General features: G+C 36.8%; 1 protein-coding gene across 1 annotated transcript in view; it reads right to left on the bottom strand.

Annotated features, from left to right (window-relative positions):
• SKAP1 (src kinase associated phosphoprotein 1) overlaps positions 1-20407 on the bottom strand; it is a 278422-nt gene that overhangs the window by 246087 nt on the left and 11928 nt on the right. Inside the window, exon 2 of the mRNA XM_035026933.1 lies at positions 3916-4021. Within this exon, the coding sequence (XP_034882824.1) occupies positions 3916-4021 (106 nt within the window). The remainder of the gene's footprint in view (positions 1-3915; positions 4022-20407) is intronic.

The following is a 20407-nucleotide window of genomic DNA, read 5'->3' as shown; positions in this document are numbered from 1 at the left end:
CTGACTGAGCCACCCAGGTGTCCCTGATGATACATTCCTAAGCTAAATCCTGCTTTAAAGTTAAATCCGTATTAAACTGGAAAGAAAAGCTTGAACTTCCTAAAGAAAACTGAATTGCTTTTATATTTGTATTAAAGTATCATGTTTCATGCAGAGCTATACACTAGCCACCCACAATGAGACACGTTCAAGATACTCTTTCAGCCTGTACATTAAACGTCCTGGGTTTTGTGCCATAATCCTGTTACAGAAAGTTATTTCTTGATTTCTTTCCCTTTCAATATGCTATAAATCTACCTGTCTCTTTTGGAGCTCCTTTAAGTTTCACAGAAGGAAACAATACTCCAAGTTTGTTTCCATTGGCTCTGACCTTCACTTCCAACAGTGAGCATAAACGACCAGTTGTTCCAAAACAGGCCATCAAGAAAGAATATATCCCTAACTCAGTAATAAAAATATTCTATTTTCTTCATTCCTTCCCCCACTCTCAAGGTATTCTTGCTGTCAGATGGTCTCCACTGAATCAAACTTTTAAGAAATGCTCAACTGTTTCTGCAAATGCTTGAGGCGGCCGTCAAGCGTCGAAGTGCATCTCCTGTCTGCTTCATTCCAGGTGTCCCACATCTGGCGCTGATCCTGCAGTGACCACCATAATAAAACAGGAGGAGCCTGTGCCTGGCCTTCATCCTAATCATTCTCTAAAGAGCTCAATGAAAACTTGGACTCAGAATGCGAAAGCTGTTAGATTTTAGGGAGAAGGTTTAAGTGAGACAGTTGGAAGAAGAACAATGCATATCACAGCTCAGGACATGGAATACCACAAAACAGCTTCACTTCCTTGGAATCACAGGAATTAGTACTTTTTTTTTTTTTTGTCTTACATGGAATACATTGTCCTTCATTGGTGATACATGAAAGCCAAAAAAAAAAAAATAGTGTGTAGATAGAGATACAGATACAATTTTTGTTTGTTTTCTAAGTCTGGGAGGAAAGAGAACAGCTAAGCTACTTGTACTGAGAAACAGATAAGCACTTGGAGGACATCCATGAGTCTTGACACATCTCTCATTTCCTGGGGCTGGTCACACTAAACAACAGAAAGGTGGCAAATGGCACATTATAACAGCTATGATGGAGTCAGACACTTTGACTTATGGCAATTCCATAGCCGTGGCAAACACCACTGAATTCTGAGTCACCATAAAAATTAGGGCCAAGCCTCTAGAGTTTACCAAGAATCAGAGGCAGAGTTATTTTCACTACTCTCTACCCTTTTCATTCTCAAGCAGCTCAACTTGAGGAAAGAATTAGAGGAACTGAAGCAAGAAAACAACAAAGATAGAGTGGAAAGTTGTGTGTATGTGTGTGTGTGGGGGGAAATATATATGTGTGTGTGTGAGTATACATAGTATTTATATCTACTGAGTGGCTTTCTCAGATTTCCTGCTTGAGGTTTTTGTTTTGTTTTGTTTTTTAAAGATTTTATTTATCTATTTGACAGAGGGAGAGAGACAGTGAGAGAGGGAACACAAGCAGGGGGAGTGGGAAAGGGAGAAGCAGGCTCCCCACCGAGCAAGGACCCCGATGTGGGGCTCGATCCCAGGACCCCGGGACCATGACCTGAGCTGAAGGCAGACGCTTAACAACTGAGCCACCCAGGCGCCCTCCTGCTTGAGGTTTCTTATCCACCTTCAAGTAAGCCCTGAAGTGTCAAATCATAATTTTAGATAGGTTCCTATCCCCCAAAATGTACCAAACCCTAAAATATCCTCGCTTTAATATGACTAAAGATACAACTTTTTAAACAACTTTCAGTGGTTCTTTCCATGTTACACGGCAACTTGCCATATACATTTAACTCTCAAGTTTGATGATTTCCAAATTTCTTTTCACACCTGGCTTTTTGGCATGAGATAAAATGCCATACAGCAAGAGTAAATGTGGCGGTATTGTACAAGCTTTCGGTATCAATACATAGAGTATATAATTTGACCAGCCATAAACAGGACTATAGAAGCAACATGGCTGAAGAAGAACATTCAGTAAAACAAGGGTTACATTAACAGGATGATGATTGAATGGGTGGATGTAAGACAATTTCGAACAGCTTGCCAAAGGAAAGCCTCATTTTTCCATTTTCTGGTACAGTATTTAATTTCTGGCTCCTCATTTCCTCTGTGATCTGATAATTATGAAATTCTAAATAAAGTGTCATCTTTCTTGCAACAAATCAATGAACAGAAAGCTCCCATCAGATGTTTCCTAAAGCTCCTGCTGATTATTTCCTGAATTCTATCCCACAAACCACACAGCAAGTTCTTTGAGAACAAGGAACCCTCTCCACCCATAACAAATACAGCTCTTTTCTGTGTGCATGGGTGTGTGTGTGCATTAAAAAGGAGGATTAAGAAATAATATGCAATTGATAACAATGAGTTACCACAAAATCACCTTTTATTACCAATTTCAGATTGAAATTTAGCCCCTCCAAACACTGTGGTACAAATATGGGAAAGGAGAATTCCTCCTCATTGTATATATTTGTTCATAAAGATGCAGTAACATTTTTTTTGCATTCCTTATCACAAATTTATACCAATAGCACCACCATTACACAATTATATTTTGGGCATCCCTCTTCCCTATCCTACAATTTGAAATAATGCCACCTTTATTCCTCAGGCAATCCTTATAATAATCCTGTAATACAAAGGTCAACTCATGAAAATAAATTCTATGGGTTACTAATGAAGGCTTCAGATACACAAGTAAGTCTTAACTTATCTACTGATAAAGTAACATTATGGAGAAGTTTGTTTTGAACACTCTTCCAGCATACCAAAAATTATAGATATTCTCACTTTTGCAAAAAGCTCCTATCTTCTGCATTCTGTTTCTTTCAATTATTCAGGGCAACCCAGGCTGATAATTACACAGTCTCCAGTTGCTGAGTAAAAGTGATGCTTAATTAGCCAGCAGGAAAGATCGATTAAGATCCAGCAGGGCATCTTGTGAGGTTCTCTCACATTTCTGGAGGGAATAGATTCTGACTGTGCCCTTCCAAAGGAGAAAATTCCCTGCTTCTAAGGAGTTTCAGCGAGGTTTCTAAAGTAGATGCTCAGATCAGTCAGGCACACAAATTAAATCCTAGTCATAACCCTACAGATGTTCTCTCTTTTCTAAGAGTGCTTAGTTCAAACATTCTGAACCACATTGCCATAGGGTTGAGAAAGCTTAAAATAACACTCAACTGATCCCCAATTCTCGTTCAGTTACCATATCTCAAGCAAAAAGTGGCCAGGAAATATATTATAAAAGAAAATTTTTATTTTTTTCTCCCCCTAGAAAGTATATGTATCTGCCAGATGCTCTCATTCTAAAAGGCACAAATTAGGTCAGGACCTCTTATTTTAAAAAGTCAATGAGTATGATACTCCAAACCAGTCTGAGACTAAAACATTCCAATATGGTCAAAGAATCAACTGGATAAGTCTGGTTTAAGTTTTCTATTAGGGAAGGAGTTGTGGAAGTAAAATCAGAACCAAAAATTATAACAAAAATCAATTATCTCTAACTGCCTAACATCTTCCCTTTGGTAGTTTGGACAAGCATAAATGTTTAGCTTTACACATTTTGCAAAAGCATTCAATAAAAATGAACATAACAATCTAAAGCTAAAAGCAGATTCATTATCGTAAGATACATAATGATGAAAGTATTTTTATTTTGGTAAGCTAGCTACATTAACCATGCCTCCCTACCTCCAATTCAACTCAGTAAAAATTTATTAAGCCTCTGTCAAGTATAAAAAACTATGGTAAGTGTGTCCTACATGGTTAATTGATACACTATGAAAGTAGATTTTACTATGAATTGTTTCAAAGCTGACAAGAAATGGACCCAGTTTATACAAACCTAGTTTTGACTTGTTGGAAGCCCCGTAGAATATGGTCTCTGTGGTCCCTCGCAGTAGCACTGAGATTCTCATTCCGCAAACCTTCCCCCAAGAACTCCTCAGCATCTAAAAGAAAAGGAAAGTTGATCAACACAAAAGAAGTATTAAGGGCAAAATAGGAAAATCTGAAGGATTAAGAAATAGGTATTATTTTCTCTTTAAAAACTTTAAAGTTGCAAAGCCATGTGAATATACTTAATACCACAGAACTGTATACTTACTAATGGTTAAAACAGTAAGTTTTATGTTATGTATATTTTACCTGAATAAGAAATGAATAAAGCTTTAATATGACTATAAGTGATGCCTTCTGATGATCCAAGACCTTGCTACAATTTGGAATGCTACTGCATTTATTAATCACAAAAAATAACTATTTTCTAAACCATTTCAAAGGAACATGGAAATATTAATTATCTCTGATGGCAGAGGATGGACTGTCAATTTCCTAAACCTATAAATATTACAAACCAGTCATAGAAGGTCACAGGCCAACAGAAGTGAGAAAGAAACACCAGTAAATAGAGCTGAAATTAAAAATAGAGCTGAACTACAAAATCAGGAACAAAAAGGGCAGGCATTCAAAGAAGAAAAATTAATTGGCAAATACATCATCAATGAAAATGACAATGCAACCAAGTGAAGGAACTCACATGGAAAAGAAAAATGTGTCCAAGAGAAGGAAACTGCAATTAATGTGAACATACATTATAAAATAGGGACATGATAGAAATACATAATATGAAACAAATCATGTTATGTTGAAAGAAATGGGGGGGCATCTAGATACTTTCAAAGACAAAGTACAGGGACACCTGGGTGGCTCAGTCGTTAAGCGTCTGCCTTCGGCTCAGGTCATGATCCTGGGGTCCTGGGATCGAGCCCCACATCGGGCTCCCTGCTCCGCGGGAAGCCTGCTTCTCCCTCTCCCACTCCCCCTGCTTGTGTTCCCTCTCTCACTGTGTCTCTCTCTGTCTGTCAAATAAATAAAATTTAAAAAAAAAAAGACAAAGTACATTGATAATGATTACAATTGCCAGATATACCAGCTACATACTTCACTATGCAAAAAAGGGTTATCATCCCTACAAAGTATATAAATGACACAGTTAAAATTTCCCACCTCCAAAAGCAGTGCCTGCCATACACAACTGTGTCACATATGCTATCAAAATAATGTTATGAATTTATACAGTTGGGTTACATAAGCATGGTTAAAAATTTGATTTACATTCATACCATTCAACACCACCAAAACAACAAAATCTAGATAGCCATCACCAGTGCTTTTGATGAGGTATAAAGTTTTGGAAATTAAAAATTTCATGGAGGGCCACCATCAACTTCCAAGGCTTACATCATGTTTCTTGCATTTGTCATTTAATGGGTTCCTTGAAGGCTAAAGAATGAGGAGATGGGAAGTTGAATTAAAAGATAAAAATAAATGCTACCCAAAATTCAATGAATGTAATAATACACCTAATAATAAAGGACAAGGACCACATGATCATCTCAATAGAGGCAAAAAAAGCATTTGACAAAATTCAAGATAATAAATACTCAACAAACTAGGAAGAGAAGGAAACTCCCTCAGCCTGATAAAGAGCGCTACAAGAAAACCCCACAGCTAACATCATACTTAATGGTCAAAGACTGATTCTTTCCCTCTGTTCCTAAGATCAGAAATAAAATAAGGATATCTGCTCTCACCATGTATACTCAGTCAGGGCAACTGCACAAGAAAATGAAATTAAAATAGTCGAGATTAGAAAGGAAGAAGTGAAACTATCTCTACTTGAAGATTACATGATCTTGTATAAAGAAAACTCTAAGGAACCCACTAAACAACTACTAGAACTAATAAACAAATTCAGTAAGTTTGCAAGATACCAGATTAATAAACAAAAACTATCTTTCTATAGAGTAGCAATGAACAAAACAAAAATGAAATTAGAAAAATTCCACTTAGGATAGCATAAAACAGGGGCACCTGGGTGGCTCAATCGTTAAGCGTCTGCCTTCGGCTCAGGTCATGATCCCAGGGTCCTGGGATCGAGCCCCGCATCGGGCTCCCTGCTCAGTGGGAAGCCTGCTTCTCCCTCTCCCACTCCCCCTGCTTGTGTTCCCTCTCTCGCTGTGTCTCTCTCTGTCAAATAAATAAATAAAATCTTTAAAAAAAAAAAAAAGATAGCATGAAACAGAATTAAATACTTAGAAATAAATTTAACAGAAGCAGTGCAAGACTTAAACTCTGAAAATAGCAAAAAAAATTGTTGAAAAAAATTGAAGATCTAAACAAATGGAAAGACATCCATGTTCATAGACAAAAAGACTTACTATTGTTAAGATGGCAATATTCCCCAAACTGATCTAAAGATTTAATGGAATCCCTATAAAAATCTCAATTGGCTTTTTTGCAGAAATTGATAAACTAATCCTAAAATTCATTTGAAAACTCAAGGGACCCAGAATAGCCAGAACAATTTTGAAAAAGAAGAACAATGCTGGAGGATTCACATTTTCTTTTTTCTAAGATTTTATTTATTTGAGAGAGAGAGCGGGTGAGAGAGCGACAGCACAAGCGGGGGTGGGGGAGAGAAGGATAGAGGGAGAGGGAGAAGCAGACTCCCTGCTGAGCAGGGAGCCCAATGAGGGGCTCAATCCCAGGACCCCGGGATCATGACCTGAGCGGAAGGCAGACGCTTAACTGACTGAGCCACCCAGGCGCTCCAGGATTCACATTTTCTGATTTCAAAACTTACTACAAAATTATAGTAATCAAGACAATACAGTACCAGCATAAAGACAGACACATAAATCAAAGGAATAAAACTGAAACTTCAGAAATAGGCCTTCACATTTATAGTCAATAAATTTTTGACAAGGATGCCAAGACAATTCAATAGGAAAAAAAATAGTTTTTTCAACAAATGGTGCTGGAACTACTGAATATCCACATATAAAAAACTGAAGTTGGATCCCTACCTCACACAGTACACAAAAACTAATGCAAAATGCATCAAAGACCTAAATGTAAAATGTGAAACTATAAAATTCCTAGAAGAGAACAAGCATAAATCCTTGTGACCTTGCATTAGGTAATATTTCCAAAATTAGGTAAGTGTCTTATATGTGATCCCAAAAGAACAAGCAACAAAAGAAAAAATAAATTGGACATCAAAAAATTAAAAACTTGTGCTTCAAAGGATGTCATCAAGAAAATGAAAAGACAACCCACAGGAGAAAATTGCAAATCATACAGCTGATAAGAGACTTATACGTAGAATATATAGAGAACTCTTACAACTCAACAATAAAAAAACAAACAATTCAATTTTAAAATGAGCAAAGGATCTGAACAGACATTTACCCAAAGAGAATATACAAATGGCCAATAAGCACATGAGAGGATGCTCAACATCAGTTGTCATCAGGGAAATGCAAACCCAAACCACAATGAGATACCACTTCACACTCCTTAGGATGGCTACAGTCAAAAATATGGACAAAAATGAATGCTGTAGAAATTGGGACCCTCATATTTTATTGCTGGGAATGTAAAATGGTGTCGCTGCTTTGTAAAACAGTCTTGCGGTTCCTCAAAAGGCTAAACAGAAAGTTACCATATGACCCAGTAATTCTACTACTAGATATATACCCAAGAGAAATGAAAACAAATATTCATAGCATTATTCTTAATAGCCAGTATGTTCTCTCTCACTTGGGAAAGAACACAAGTGTCCATCAACTGATGAATGGACAAATAAAATGTGATATATCTATACAATGGAATATTATTCACCAATAAAAAGAAATGAAGGGCGCCTGGGTGGCTCAGTTGGTTAAGCGACTGCCTTCGGCTCAGGTCATGATCCTGGAGTCCCGGGATCGAGTCCCGCATCCGGCTCCCTGCTCCTCAGGGAGTCTGCTTCTCCCTCTGACCCTCCTCCCTCTCATGCTCTCTGTCTCTCATTCTCTCTCTCTCAAATAAATAAATAAAATCTTTAAAAAAAAAAAAAAGAAATGAAATATTGATACATGCTACAATATGGGTGAATCTCTGAAATTGTTATGGTAAGTGAAAGAAACTAGTCATAGGACCACATATTGTATAAATCAATTTACATGAAATATACAGAATAGGCAAATCTATAGAAACAGAAAGTAGATTAGTGGATGCCTACAGCTGCAGGAAGGAGGGGGACTGGGGAGTGAAGGCTAAGGAGTTCAAGTTTTCTTTTGGGATGATGAAAATGTTCTAAAATTTATTGTGGTGATAACTGCACAATTCTGTGAGTATACTAAAAGCCATTGAATTGTACGCTTTAAAGGGTAGGTTGAATGATATATGAACTATATCTCAATGAAGTTGTTAAAAATGAAAGAAGGAAAGAGAGAGAGGGAGAAAGAAAGAAAAGAGAAGAGAAGAAAAAAGGAAGGAAGGGAGGGAGGGAGGGAGAAAGGAAGGACAAACAATATCTGTACATACCTTTCTGAACTTTCAAAATTGAAGGAAAATGAAAACATCCCTCAAGGACTCAGACAAAAAAAAAATAAGTTTTTTACAAAACAACAGAGTCAAAATGGCCTCTCCACAAAATAAGCATCAGAAGATGAAAGTTTTACAGAGTTTTAAAGGAAAAATTCTGTGTTCAAGAATAAAATAAAACCAGAACTTAATATTAAAAAGAGTAAACAAACCCCTCCACACCTAGACATTGAAAACACACTCCTACACGTCATGGGTCAGAGAGGAAACGCAAAACGACAATTTCAACCTACTGAGAAAATAGCCTGAATAAAATATTGTAGGATGTAACCAGCATTGTACTGACAAATTCATAGACTTAAATGTTTCCACTATTAAATAAGAAAAAAGCACCAAACTCAAGAAATCAGAAAAGAGCAATAAAACAAGCCTATGGAAAATAGGAAGAAGGAAACAATAAAGATAAAAGCAGAATTAATAAGTCAGAACAGTGGCTAACAGGGCTCTCTGGAGTCACAACCCTCTGATAAGGAAGAGAAAGAGCAGGGGCAGGTCAAATGAGAGGGACTCTGGGCAACTCCCTCCCTCCCCTATGCCTTAATCACAAGCACTTGGCTTTTATCTATTTATACACTGCAATCTCATGTGAGACTTTAATTTTGAAAAGGGTTCCATTGTACATCTTAGTGGTTAAAAACCACTGACCTTAAAAGCAGTGAAAAAAAAAATGTGTAAATGCTAAAGAAGTGTTTAACAGCTGGGAATTTTCAGAGGTGAGGGGGAAATCCAATAAGTTGAAAAAGCATTAGCATATATAATCAAGGAAAAGGGAAAGAAAGCACAAATATACAGAAATGAAGCAGACTAAAAGGGAGCAATAACAAACATAGGAATCTTAATAAGATAATGAAACATTTTATAAAGTTGGTGAGATTACAAGTTATTTTAATTTTCTTCTTTGTGCTTTTATGTAATCTGCCTTTTATGATATTAGGTATCATTTTTCCCCTTAGAAAGGTTATTTTCAAAAAGAAGGGCCTATGTAAACAAAATAAAATGCCATGCAAATAAATTTGAAAACTGCAGTGAAACAATTTCTGAGAAAAATACAGATTTCTAAAACTGAATTGAGAAATGGAAAACCTGAATCCCAAACAAGCTAATAACCAGGGAAAAAGAAGAAAAGTTCGTCAAATTGTTAAAAAAAAAAAAAAAAGTTCAGATTCATATAGTTGTATAGATGTCTTTCAAACTTTTAAGTAATAAATCATTCTCATTCGACATAAATTATCTCAGTGCACAGAAGAGAATGCTTTTTTTTTTTTAATTTTTATTTATTTATTTGACAGAGAGAGACACAGCGAAAGAGGGAACCCAAGCAGGGGGAGAGGGAGAGGGAGAAGCAGACTCCCAGCTGAGCAGGGAGCCCGATGCAGGGCTCGATCCCAGGACCCTGGGATCATGACCTGAGCCGAAGGCAGACGCTTAACGACTGAGCTACCCAGGTACCCCGAGAATGCTTCTTAGGATTGAAGCTGCTATGGCTGCTTGCCCTCTGGCTGCTATGCCCCTGCTTGTGTGTGCTCTCTCTCTCTGACAAATAAATAAATAAAATCTTAAAAAAAAAAAAGAAGTGAATGCTTCTTTAATCATTTAGTAGTTTACTATACAAGTAGGTTGATAAATGGCAAAAACCTCACCTGATGATATTTATTATCTATTTGTGACAAAACTGTATGAAATAGAAGTAAAAGAATACCTTCTTAACCTAAGAGAGATATATATTACATTTATGCCTGAAAAACTAAAGTCATTATCATTAAAGAACGAGATTAGTTTGTCAACTACTCCCACTATTAATTAATATTGTTCTGGAGAAAAAGAAGCCTAAGAAGGAAAAAAATTGTCATTATGTGCAGATATTATAATCAAATATACACAAGCTTAAAACTATAAATTTGAAAAATTTTAGAAATTGTAAGAATTTCTTAGGGTGCCAGAAGGTAAGTATTTTAAAAATCAATAGCTTTTTGGGTATAACAGAATAACTTGTGTTGGACTAAATTTTGTACAGATAGGAATTGTCAACAAAATATTTAAAAACAACAATTTTAAGGCACCAAACAGTAGCCAAAAGCAGGCAGAAATTGACAGGAATTTGATCCCTGAAAGAAAGGAACTGCAGAGTGAAACTTGCATTTTTATAGCTTTTCATCTAAGGGTACATCCAGACCACATATGGTGGAAGTAGCTGAGGAGTACCCTCAGGCAAAGCTTCGTGGAATGTGGGACAACACCAAATGCCATTACTTTCATTACTTTCACTTTTTTGGTGTTCCAGAAGAGCAGAAAGAGAATGGGTCAAAAAAAAAAAAAAATCAGAAGAAATAAGAGCTAAAAATTTCCCAAGTTTGGTAAAAAATACCAATTACATATTCAAGAAGCTCAGTGATGTCAAGTAGGATAAATATAAAGAAAACTAAATGTAGGCACATTATAGTCATACTGCTGAAAACCAAAGATAAAGAGATAAATTTCAAAGAAGACAGAGAAAATGACCCATTACATATAGGAGAATAAGGATAGGAATAAGAGTGACTTTTCATCAAAAATAAAGGAGGCCAGAAGACACTGGAATGACACCTTTAAAGTGCAGAAAAGAAAAAGAAAAAAACCCTGTCAATCCAGAATTCTATATCCAGTGACAGCAGTCATCAAAATGTGAAGGCAAAATAAAGACATTTTCTATGATAAGTAAAAGAGGAGAAAATTTTTTGCTAGGAAACCTGCACTAAAAGAAATCTAAAGGATGGGGCGCCTAGGTGGCTCAGTTGGTTGGTGGCTCAGTTGGTTAAGCATCTGCCTTCAGCTCAGGTCATGATCCCAGGGTCCTGGGATAGAGCCCCGCATTGGGCTCTCTGCTCAGAGGGAAGCCTGCTTCTCCTTCTCTCACTCCCCCTGCTTGTGTTCCCTCTCTCGCTGTGTTTCTGTCAAATAAATAAATAAAATCTTTAAAAAAAAAAAGATAACTGACAATTTAAAGCACAGATAAATACTACATTTTGTAGTTTATAACATACGTGTTTGTAAAATATATGGCAACAATAGAATAGAGGATGGGGAGGTGGGTAAATGGAACCCATTTAGTGGTATAATATTAACTCTAAGTAGACTGTGACAAGTTTAGGATATTGTAATCACTGGAGTAAATGTAACAAACAAAAGAAAGAGGTACAGTTTTTATTTTTATTTATTTATTTTTTAAATTTTTATTTATTTATTTGACAGAGAGAGAGACAGCAAGACAGGGAATACAAGCAGGGGGAGTGGGAGAGGGAGAAGCAGGCTTCCTGACAAGCAGAGAACCCAATCCGGGACCCTGGGATCATGACCTGAGCCGAAGGCAGACGCTTAATGACTGAGCCACCCAGCTGCCCTGAGGTACAGTTTTTAAAAATAGAGAAATTAAAATGGAATACTAAAAAGCATTTGATTAATTTTTAACAAGGCAAGTGTAACTAAAAAATGTGACAATTGGAAAAAGTAAATGGTAGACCCTAAATCCACTCATAACAATAGTTATATTAGATGTAAATGAACTAAACACTCCAATTAAAAAGCAGAGAATGTTTGGGGTGCCTGGGTGGCTCAATCAGTTAAGCGTAGGACTCTTGATCTCAGCTCAGGTCTCGATCTCAGGGTCTTGAGTTCAAGCCCTACACTGGCCTCCACATGCCCAGCATGAAGCCTACTTAAAAAAAAAAATAGAGAATGTTTGACAGAATAAAAATGAAATTATATGCTGTCTACAAAAAACATACTTCAAATATAAAGACACAGATGGCTAAAAATAAAAGAATGGAAGTGACATAGAAACAGCCAGCATAAGGATGGCTATTTTAATGTCAGACAAAGTAGACTTCAAGACAGGAGTGTTACCAGAGATAAAGAGGGATAATTCATTATGATAAAAGGGCCAAGTCATAAGGAAAATATAATCATAGATGTATACACACATAACAATAGAACTACAAAATAGTTGAAGCAAACTCCTACAGGACTAAAGTGAGGAAAAGACATGTCTACAATCATAGTTGGGAATTTTACCACCTCTTTCAGAAACTAAAAGAACAACTAGACAAATAATCACTAAGGAGATAGAGAACCTGAACAACACTATCAACCACTTTGACCTAATTGACATCCATAGGATGATATATCCAGCAACTGCAGAATATACATTTTTTTTAAATGCACAAGGAATGCTCACCAAAATATACCTTATTCTGAGCCATAAAATAAGTCTTAAAAAGTGCCAAAAGTCTAAAACCTTGCAGAATATGTTCCTTGACTACAAAAGAATTAAGTTAGAAATTAGTAAAGAGATATCTAAAAAACCTCCACAATTTGAAATAATATAAACCAAAGAAGAAATAGCCTTCTTTGAATAAACTGAATATTTCAAACTGAATAACTATAAAATACAACATATATAAATTTATAAGATTTATAGATTCTTGTGCTTCAGGGAAATGTATAGTTTTTTTATTTTTTTATTTTTTTTATTTTTTAAAGATTTTATTTATTCATTTGAGAGATAATGAGATAGAGAGAGAGAGAGGATGAGAGGGGGGAGGGTCAGAGGGAGAAGCAGACTCCCCGCTGAGCAAGGAGCCCAATGCGGGACTCGATCCCGGGACTCCAGGATCATGACCTGAGCCAAAGGCAGTCGCCCAACCAACTGAGCCACCCAGGCGCCCAAATGTATAGTTTTAAATGTTCATGTTAGAGAAGAAGGAAGTTTTAAAATCAATGATCTAAGTTTTCGCCTTAAGAAAATAGAAAAATAAAAGTAGATTAAATCCCAAGTAGAAAATGAAAATAATAAAGATAAGGGCAGAAATCAATTTAGAAAGCAGAAGAAACATCGGCTGTTTTTTTTAAAAGACCAGTAAATTTGATGAACCCCTAACAGGTTTATCAAGATCCATCAAAGGAAAAAAGGGAAACACAAATTACCAATATCAGGAATGAAGAAGGGATATTAAGAAAAATCTCACAGAAGTTAAAAGAATAATAAGGGAATATTATCAACATCTTTTTGCCAATAAATTTGACAACTTATATTAAACTGACAAACTTCTTGAAAAGTACAATTTACCAAAGGGTATACAAGATGAAATACAAAATCCAAATAGCCCTGTATCTATAAAAGAAATTGAATGCATAGTTTTAAAAAACCTTTCTAGAAAGAAAAGTCAGGCCCAGATGATTTCACAAGTTAATTCTATCAAACATTTAAAGTAGAAATAATACCAATCTTGTGCAAACTCTTACAGAAAAAAGATTAGGGTGAACACTTTCCAGTTCGTTTTATAAAACCAGCATAATTCTGATACTTAAACTTGCTAAAGATATTAAGAGAAGAAAATTGATCAGTATATAATACATTCGCCCTTCAGAAGATAATGCTATTCACAGTGAATGTGATCTGAACACACTACTCACCACTGAACAGGAAAGAGAATTTAAAAGGTCCCTCAGTATATTACCTCCCTCATTTAACCAAGCTTACCACTCTATCCGATGGGTTTTCTGTTAAGCAATCAACCTCTTTTTTTTTTTTAAGATTTTATTTATTTATTTATTTGAGAGAGAGAGAGAGAGAAAAAGAAGGAGCAGGGGCAAAGGGAGAGGGAGAAGCAGGCTCCCCGCTGAGCAGGGAGCCCATGCAACCATTAAAGTATTCAGATAGACTGATAGAGGAAAACAAAAAAAAAAAAAGAGATTTCTCAGACTTTAGAAAACAAACACAAACATATTTTACCTTTCTGTCTAATAAAAAAGGTATTGCTGGGGCACTTGGGTGGCTCAGTCAGTTAAGTGCCCAGCTCTTGATTTCAGCTCAGGTCATGATCTCAGGGTCATGACATCGAGCCCCATGTGGAGCTCTATGGTCAGCAGGGAGTCAGTCCGCTTGGGAATCTCTCCCTCTTCCCCCTGCTTTCTTTCTCTCTCTAAAATAAATAAATAAATTCTTAAAAAATAAAGAAAGTATTGCTGCTCATTGTAGAAAATTTGGAAAATACAAAAATTGACATAAGGAAGAAAATTGCAATTACTTGCAATTCCACCATTCTTATAGATTTTATTCTCTGCTAACATGACCTTTTTATCTTCATTTACAAAAATAAGATATCAAATATTCTGAGGTTTTTACATTCAACATTGGTTATTGGTTATATTATAGATCCATATAAAAAATATATAGCCATTTAAGCATAATATTCATCATGAAATTTTAAGGAATTCAGAAAATTCTCACAGTGTATTTTTAACACAATACTGAAAAAGAAGGAGGAAGAGAAGGAGAAAGAGGAAGAAAACTGGAGGACTGACTTTACTCAACTTCAAGACTTGCTGTAATGCTGTGGTGATCAAGACAGAGGACTTTGTTGAAAAATAGGACACATACATCAATGGAACAGAACAGAGAGCCTAGAAACAGACCCACATGGAGTCAACTGATCTGTGACAAAGGAGTAAAGGCAATTCAATGGAGAGAGGATAGTCTTTTTTTTTTAAAGATTGTATTTATTTATTTGACAGAGATAGAGAGCAAAAATAAGCAGAGAGGCAGGCAGAGGGAGAGGGAGAAGCAGGCTCCCCGCTGAGCAGGGAGCCCAATGTGGGACTCGATCCCAGGACCCTGGGATCATGACCTGAGCCAAAGGCAGCTGCTTAACTAACTGAGCCACCCAGGTGTCCCGAGGGGATAGTCTTTTAACAAATGGTGCTAGAACAACTGGACATCCATTTGCAAAAAGAAAAAAAAAGACACAGATCTTTACACCTTTCACAAAAATTAATGCAAAGTGGATCACAGACCTAAATGTAAAGCATAGAACTATAAAACCTTAGAAGATAACATAGGAGAAAATGTAGATGCCTTGTGTTTGGCAATAAGCTTTTAGATATAACACCAAAAGCATGGTCCATGAAAGAAATAATTGATGTTAGACTTCATTAAAATGGAAAACTTCTGTTCTGCAAAAGACAACATGAAGAGAATGAAAAGACAAACCTCAGACTGGTAGAAAATCTTTGCAAAACATACAACTGATAAAGGACTGGAACTAAAATATACAAAGAACTCTTTTTATTTTTAAAGATTTTATTCATTTGAGAGAGAGAGAGAAAGCACAGAGGGAGAGTGAGAGGGAGAAGCAGACTCCCAGTTGAGCAGGGAGCCTGACATGGGGTTCGATCCCAGGACCCTGAGATCATGACCTGAGCCATAGGCAGACGCTTAACTGACTGAGCCACCCAGGTACCCCTAAAAAGAACTCTTAAAACTCAACAATAAGAAAATAAACAATCCAATTTGAAAGTGGACAAAAGATCTGAGCAGATACCTCACCAGAAATGATATACAGATGACGAATAAGCATATGAAAAGATGCATTATATAACATTAGGGAATTACAAATTAAAACAATAAGAAATCACTACACACCTATTAGAACAGCTAAATTCAAAAAATACTGACAGAACTAGAGGCTGGCAAGGATGTGGAGCAACTGGAACTTTGATTCACTGCTAATGGAAATGCAAAATTGTACAGCCACTTTGGAAGACATTTGGGAGTTTCTTACAAACTAAACAAGTCTTACCATAAGATCCAGCAATCACACTCCTAAGTATTTACGCAATTGAGTTGAAAATGTTGTCCACACAAAAATTTATAATTGCCAAAACTTGGAAGCAACCAAGATGTCTGTCTGTACGTGAATGGATAAATAAACATCTAGACAGTGGAATACTATTTACCACTAACAAGAAATGAGCTATCAAGCCATGAAAAGATATGGGGAAATCTTAAGTACATATTACTAAATCAAAGAAGCCAATCCAGTGGCGTCTGGGTGGCTCAGTCGGTTGAGAATTGGTTCTTGATTTTGGCTCAGGTCATGATCTCAGGGTCGTGGGACTGAGCCCCATGTTGGGCTTCACACTCAGTGAGGAGTCTGCTTGAGATTCTCTCTCTCCTTCTGCCCCTCCCCCTACTCACACACTCTTTCTCTCAAATAAATAAATCTTCAATGAATTTTTTTAAAGGTGTTATTTATTTAGAAACAGAGAGAGTGCACATGTGAGCAGGTTAAAGGGGAGAGGGAGAGAGAGAATCTCAAGCGGACTCCACACCAAGCACAGAGTCCAATACAGGGCTTGATCCCACTACCCTGAGATCGTGACGAGAGCCAAAATCAAGTGTCAGATGCTTAACCAACTGAGCCACCCAGGCACCCTAAAATAAATAAATAAATAAATCTTTTAAAAAAATTCATTCACTAACTCAATATTTATTGAGTCCTTCCTAGAGGCCAGTCACGTACTACGATAAACACCAAAATATGAACAATGATCATCTCTAGACAGTAGAATTACAATCCACTTTTATCATCTTCTTCATACTTTTCTGTTTTCTAAATATTCTAAAATACGTGTTTTAGAGTATGAAAAAAATAAGTAAAATGAAAGTCACTATGTAAGCACAGAGTAATTCTACTCATACTTTGGATCTATAGACTTCAATTTTTTTAAATTTTATTTTATTATGTTATGTTAGTCACCATACATTACATCATTAGTTTTTGATGTAGTGTTCCATGATTCATTGTTTGCATATAACACCCAGTGCTCCATGCAATACGTGCCCTCCTTAATACCCAACACCGGGCCAACCCATCCCTCCACCCACCTCCCCTCTAAAATCCTCAGTTTGTTTCTCAGAGTCCATAGTCTCTCATGGTTCATATAGACTTAAATTTTTGTTGTTCATCTGTGTTTCACTTAGTGGTAGTGGGCTGAGCTGGTTGTGAGCAGGAGACCGGGCCAGCCTGGACAGACAGAAAGTAGGGAATTAGGAAGATCCTGTCAGAGATAGGTGGTTACAGTGTATGCTTTATTCCTATAGATGATAAATATATACAGTTGACCCCTGAACAACATGGGTTTGAACTGCACTGGTCCACTTATATACAGATTTTTTTTTAATACATACAGTATGGTACTATAAATGTATTTTCCTTATGATTTTCTAATAACATTTTCTTTTCTCTAGCCTACTTTATTGTAAAAATGCAGTATATAATGCATGTAGCATACAAAATTTGTGTTAATCAACTGTTTATGTTATGGGTAAGGCTCTGGTCAACAGCAGACTACTAGTAGTTAAGTTTGGGGGGAATCAAAAGTTATATGAGGATTTTCAACTATGGGAGGAGGGGAGGGGAGCAGGTAGCCCTAACCCACACACTGTTCAGGGATCAACTATATTGTATTTTGTACTTTTACCCTCCTTACTATATTCTTATAAGTATAATATTCTATGTAATTATATCTGTATATACTAAAATTGTTAAAAGAACATCAACAGGATATATTCATCCCCCAATGATATCACTAAGAAAAGACTGATATTTTTATTATGAGTTTACTTCTTAAGTTTCACTTCAAATTACTTTTTTGAAAGGCTTTCTTCCCAAATGCTTTAGGTGTTCACATGTTAATTTAAGTACCCATTCCTTCACATGCAAAAATCAGCTACTCAGGAATAAAATAACAAGAAGACAACCTCTGCTGTCTGTCTTATCTGTTTTTTTTTTTTTTAATTTAATTTATTTTTTGACAGAGAGAGAGACAGCGAGAGAGGGAACACAAGCAGGGGAAGTGGGAGAGGGAGAAGCAGACTCCCCGCTGAGCAGGAAGCCCGATGCGGGGCTGGATCCCAGGACCCTGGGATCATGACCTGAGCTTAAGGCAGATGCTTAACCGACTGAGCCACCCAGGCGCCCCTGTCTCATCTGTTTTTTAAAAATCAGATCTAGGGGGGCGCCTGGGTGGCTCAGATGGTTAAGCATCTGCCTTCTGCTCAGGTCATAATCCCAGGGTCCTGGGATCCAGTCCCGCATCGGGCTCCCTGCTCAGCGGGGAGTCTGCTTCTCCCTCTCCCTCTGCCTGCGGCTCCCCCTGCTCGTGCGCGCTCTCTCTCTTTCTCTCTGTCAAATAAATAAATAAAATATTTTTTAAAAATCAGATCCAAATTTACATCCACACCTTATTAGATGAACAAGGGTATAAATAAGAAAAATATAAACAAGTTAAAAACAAGGGCTATATTATATTTCCAGTATTATACACACTTGCCTACTCATTTTATGAAGCCAGCATGACCCTGGCATCACAACTTGATAAAGATACTAAGGAAAGAAAATTACAGCTCAATATATAATACATTAATCTTTCAATTTAGAAGATGCTGCTGCTTATTGTGATTATGACCTGAAGGTGCCCGAGCAACCCTACTCAGAAACACACCACCCACCACTGAACAGGAAAGACATTTTAAAAGGTCTCTCAACATATCATTTTCCATATTTAACCGAGGTATCTGTAGGTCTTCTGTTAAGCAATCAACTTTTTACAAACAAGAACTCTTCTATAAACATCACATCCTGCCACAATAGGATGCCTTAGGCTCCTGCAATTGCAAAACCCAGTGTGAAAAACACCACTGCGTAAGAACATTCCTGAGGCACCTCTGACACCACAGGTTTCATCATATAGAATACTCGATGTTACAGGGCCTGCACATCATTGCCTGCAGCTGGTAAGTGAGCAATATGAACCACATGGTGTAAATGTCTTCACATCAAAGAGAAAAGACAAAATCAGAAACATACCATCAACAATGCCACTTTTCCCTAAATGTCTTCATTCTTCAACAAATATTTATGGAATACTTAATACATGTAAGTACTGAAAAACGTGAATAAGATAGACCTAAACTCTATTGTAAGAGTTGACAGTCTAGCAAAGAATACAGGCTTAAACAGGCTATTAAAATACATTGTGATAGGAGTTTTAATAAGAAAAGTAAGGGAGGCACAGGCCCATGGTAGAGGCACCTTGTCTAGAGAGGAAAGTAAGTCAGGGGAGACTCTTAGAGAACTGACCTTTTATCTGGAATTCCCAAATTAGCAGGCCAAGTATGTATGTTTTGGATGGGAGCAGGTGCAGAGTTGGAACTAGGAAAGAATGGCACAAGCATGGGAACATCATGTGCAAAGGTCCTGAGGTGACAGATCTCAGTTCATTTGGGGAGACTGAAAGAATTTCAACTTAGATGGCAGAACATGAAGGTTAGAGGTGAGAGGGACAGTGGTGAAAGATTACTCTGGAAGGCAGCCTTGTAACAATATACAGTATTTTGTACTGAAGTAATATATGATGATTTTAAGTACCATATTTATAAGATAAATTCAGCTCTGGCAAAGATATATCTTCCTTTTATTATTCATAGCTGCCCTAAAACATAAATTCCCTCAGCTTCTAAGCAGCTTACATCTACTCCAGCAAGTCAGAGTAGGAAAAGAAAACAGGAAAAGAAGACAGAAGGACAAGGGAACAGAGGGTATATGGAACACTGTAGGCATAAAATGATCCTCACACCGCTGGGAAAAACTGCTGCAGGATCTAAGGCCAACTAAAAAGATTCTTGGCAGTTTGCATTCAAAACCACTAGGTTCTGTAGACAAGTGAAAGTTTCTGACATTCTACAAGTATCTGACCTTGTCCATTTACAAGGCTACTCTTTTGTTTATTTGGAAGACAATGATATCTTATGGGTCACATTTTTTACTACTAAGATCTCTGGGTATTCTTTACATTAAATAAATTATCACAACTATTCCTTTAAGTTACATATTCCCATTTTACAGAAGAAACCAGCCTGGTTGCTAATCCAACTTCTACAAGTCTCACTGACAGCTTCTGGTAGAAACAAAAAAAATTCCTGATTCCCTGTCACAGGTACACTAAACATACCAGACCTTTAGGATTTCGGCAGTCACTCTTAAATGTCTCACTAAAATTAAACCTCTAAAACTTCAGTGTTTCAT

Source organism: Mirounga leonina, unplaced genomic scaffold (assembly GCF_011800145.1).
Source record: "Mirounga leonina isolate KUSES-001 unplaced genomic scaffold, KU_Mleo_1.0 Mir_200, whole genome shotgun sequence".
NCBI lineage: Eukaryota > Metazoa > Chordata > Mammalia > Carnivora > Phocidae > Mirounga > Mirounga leonina.
Note: the sequence above shows the minus strand (reverse complement) of the source record. Positions and strands in the feature narration are given on the sequence as shown.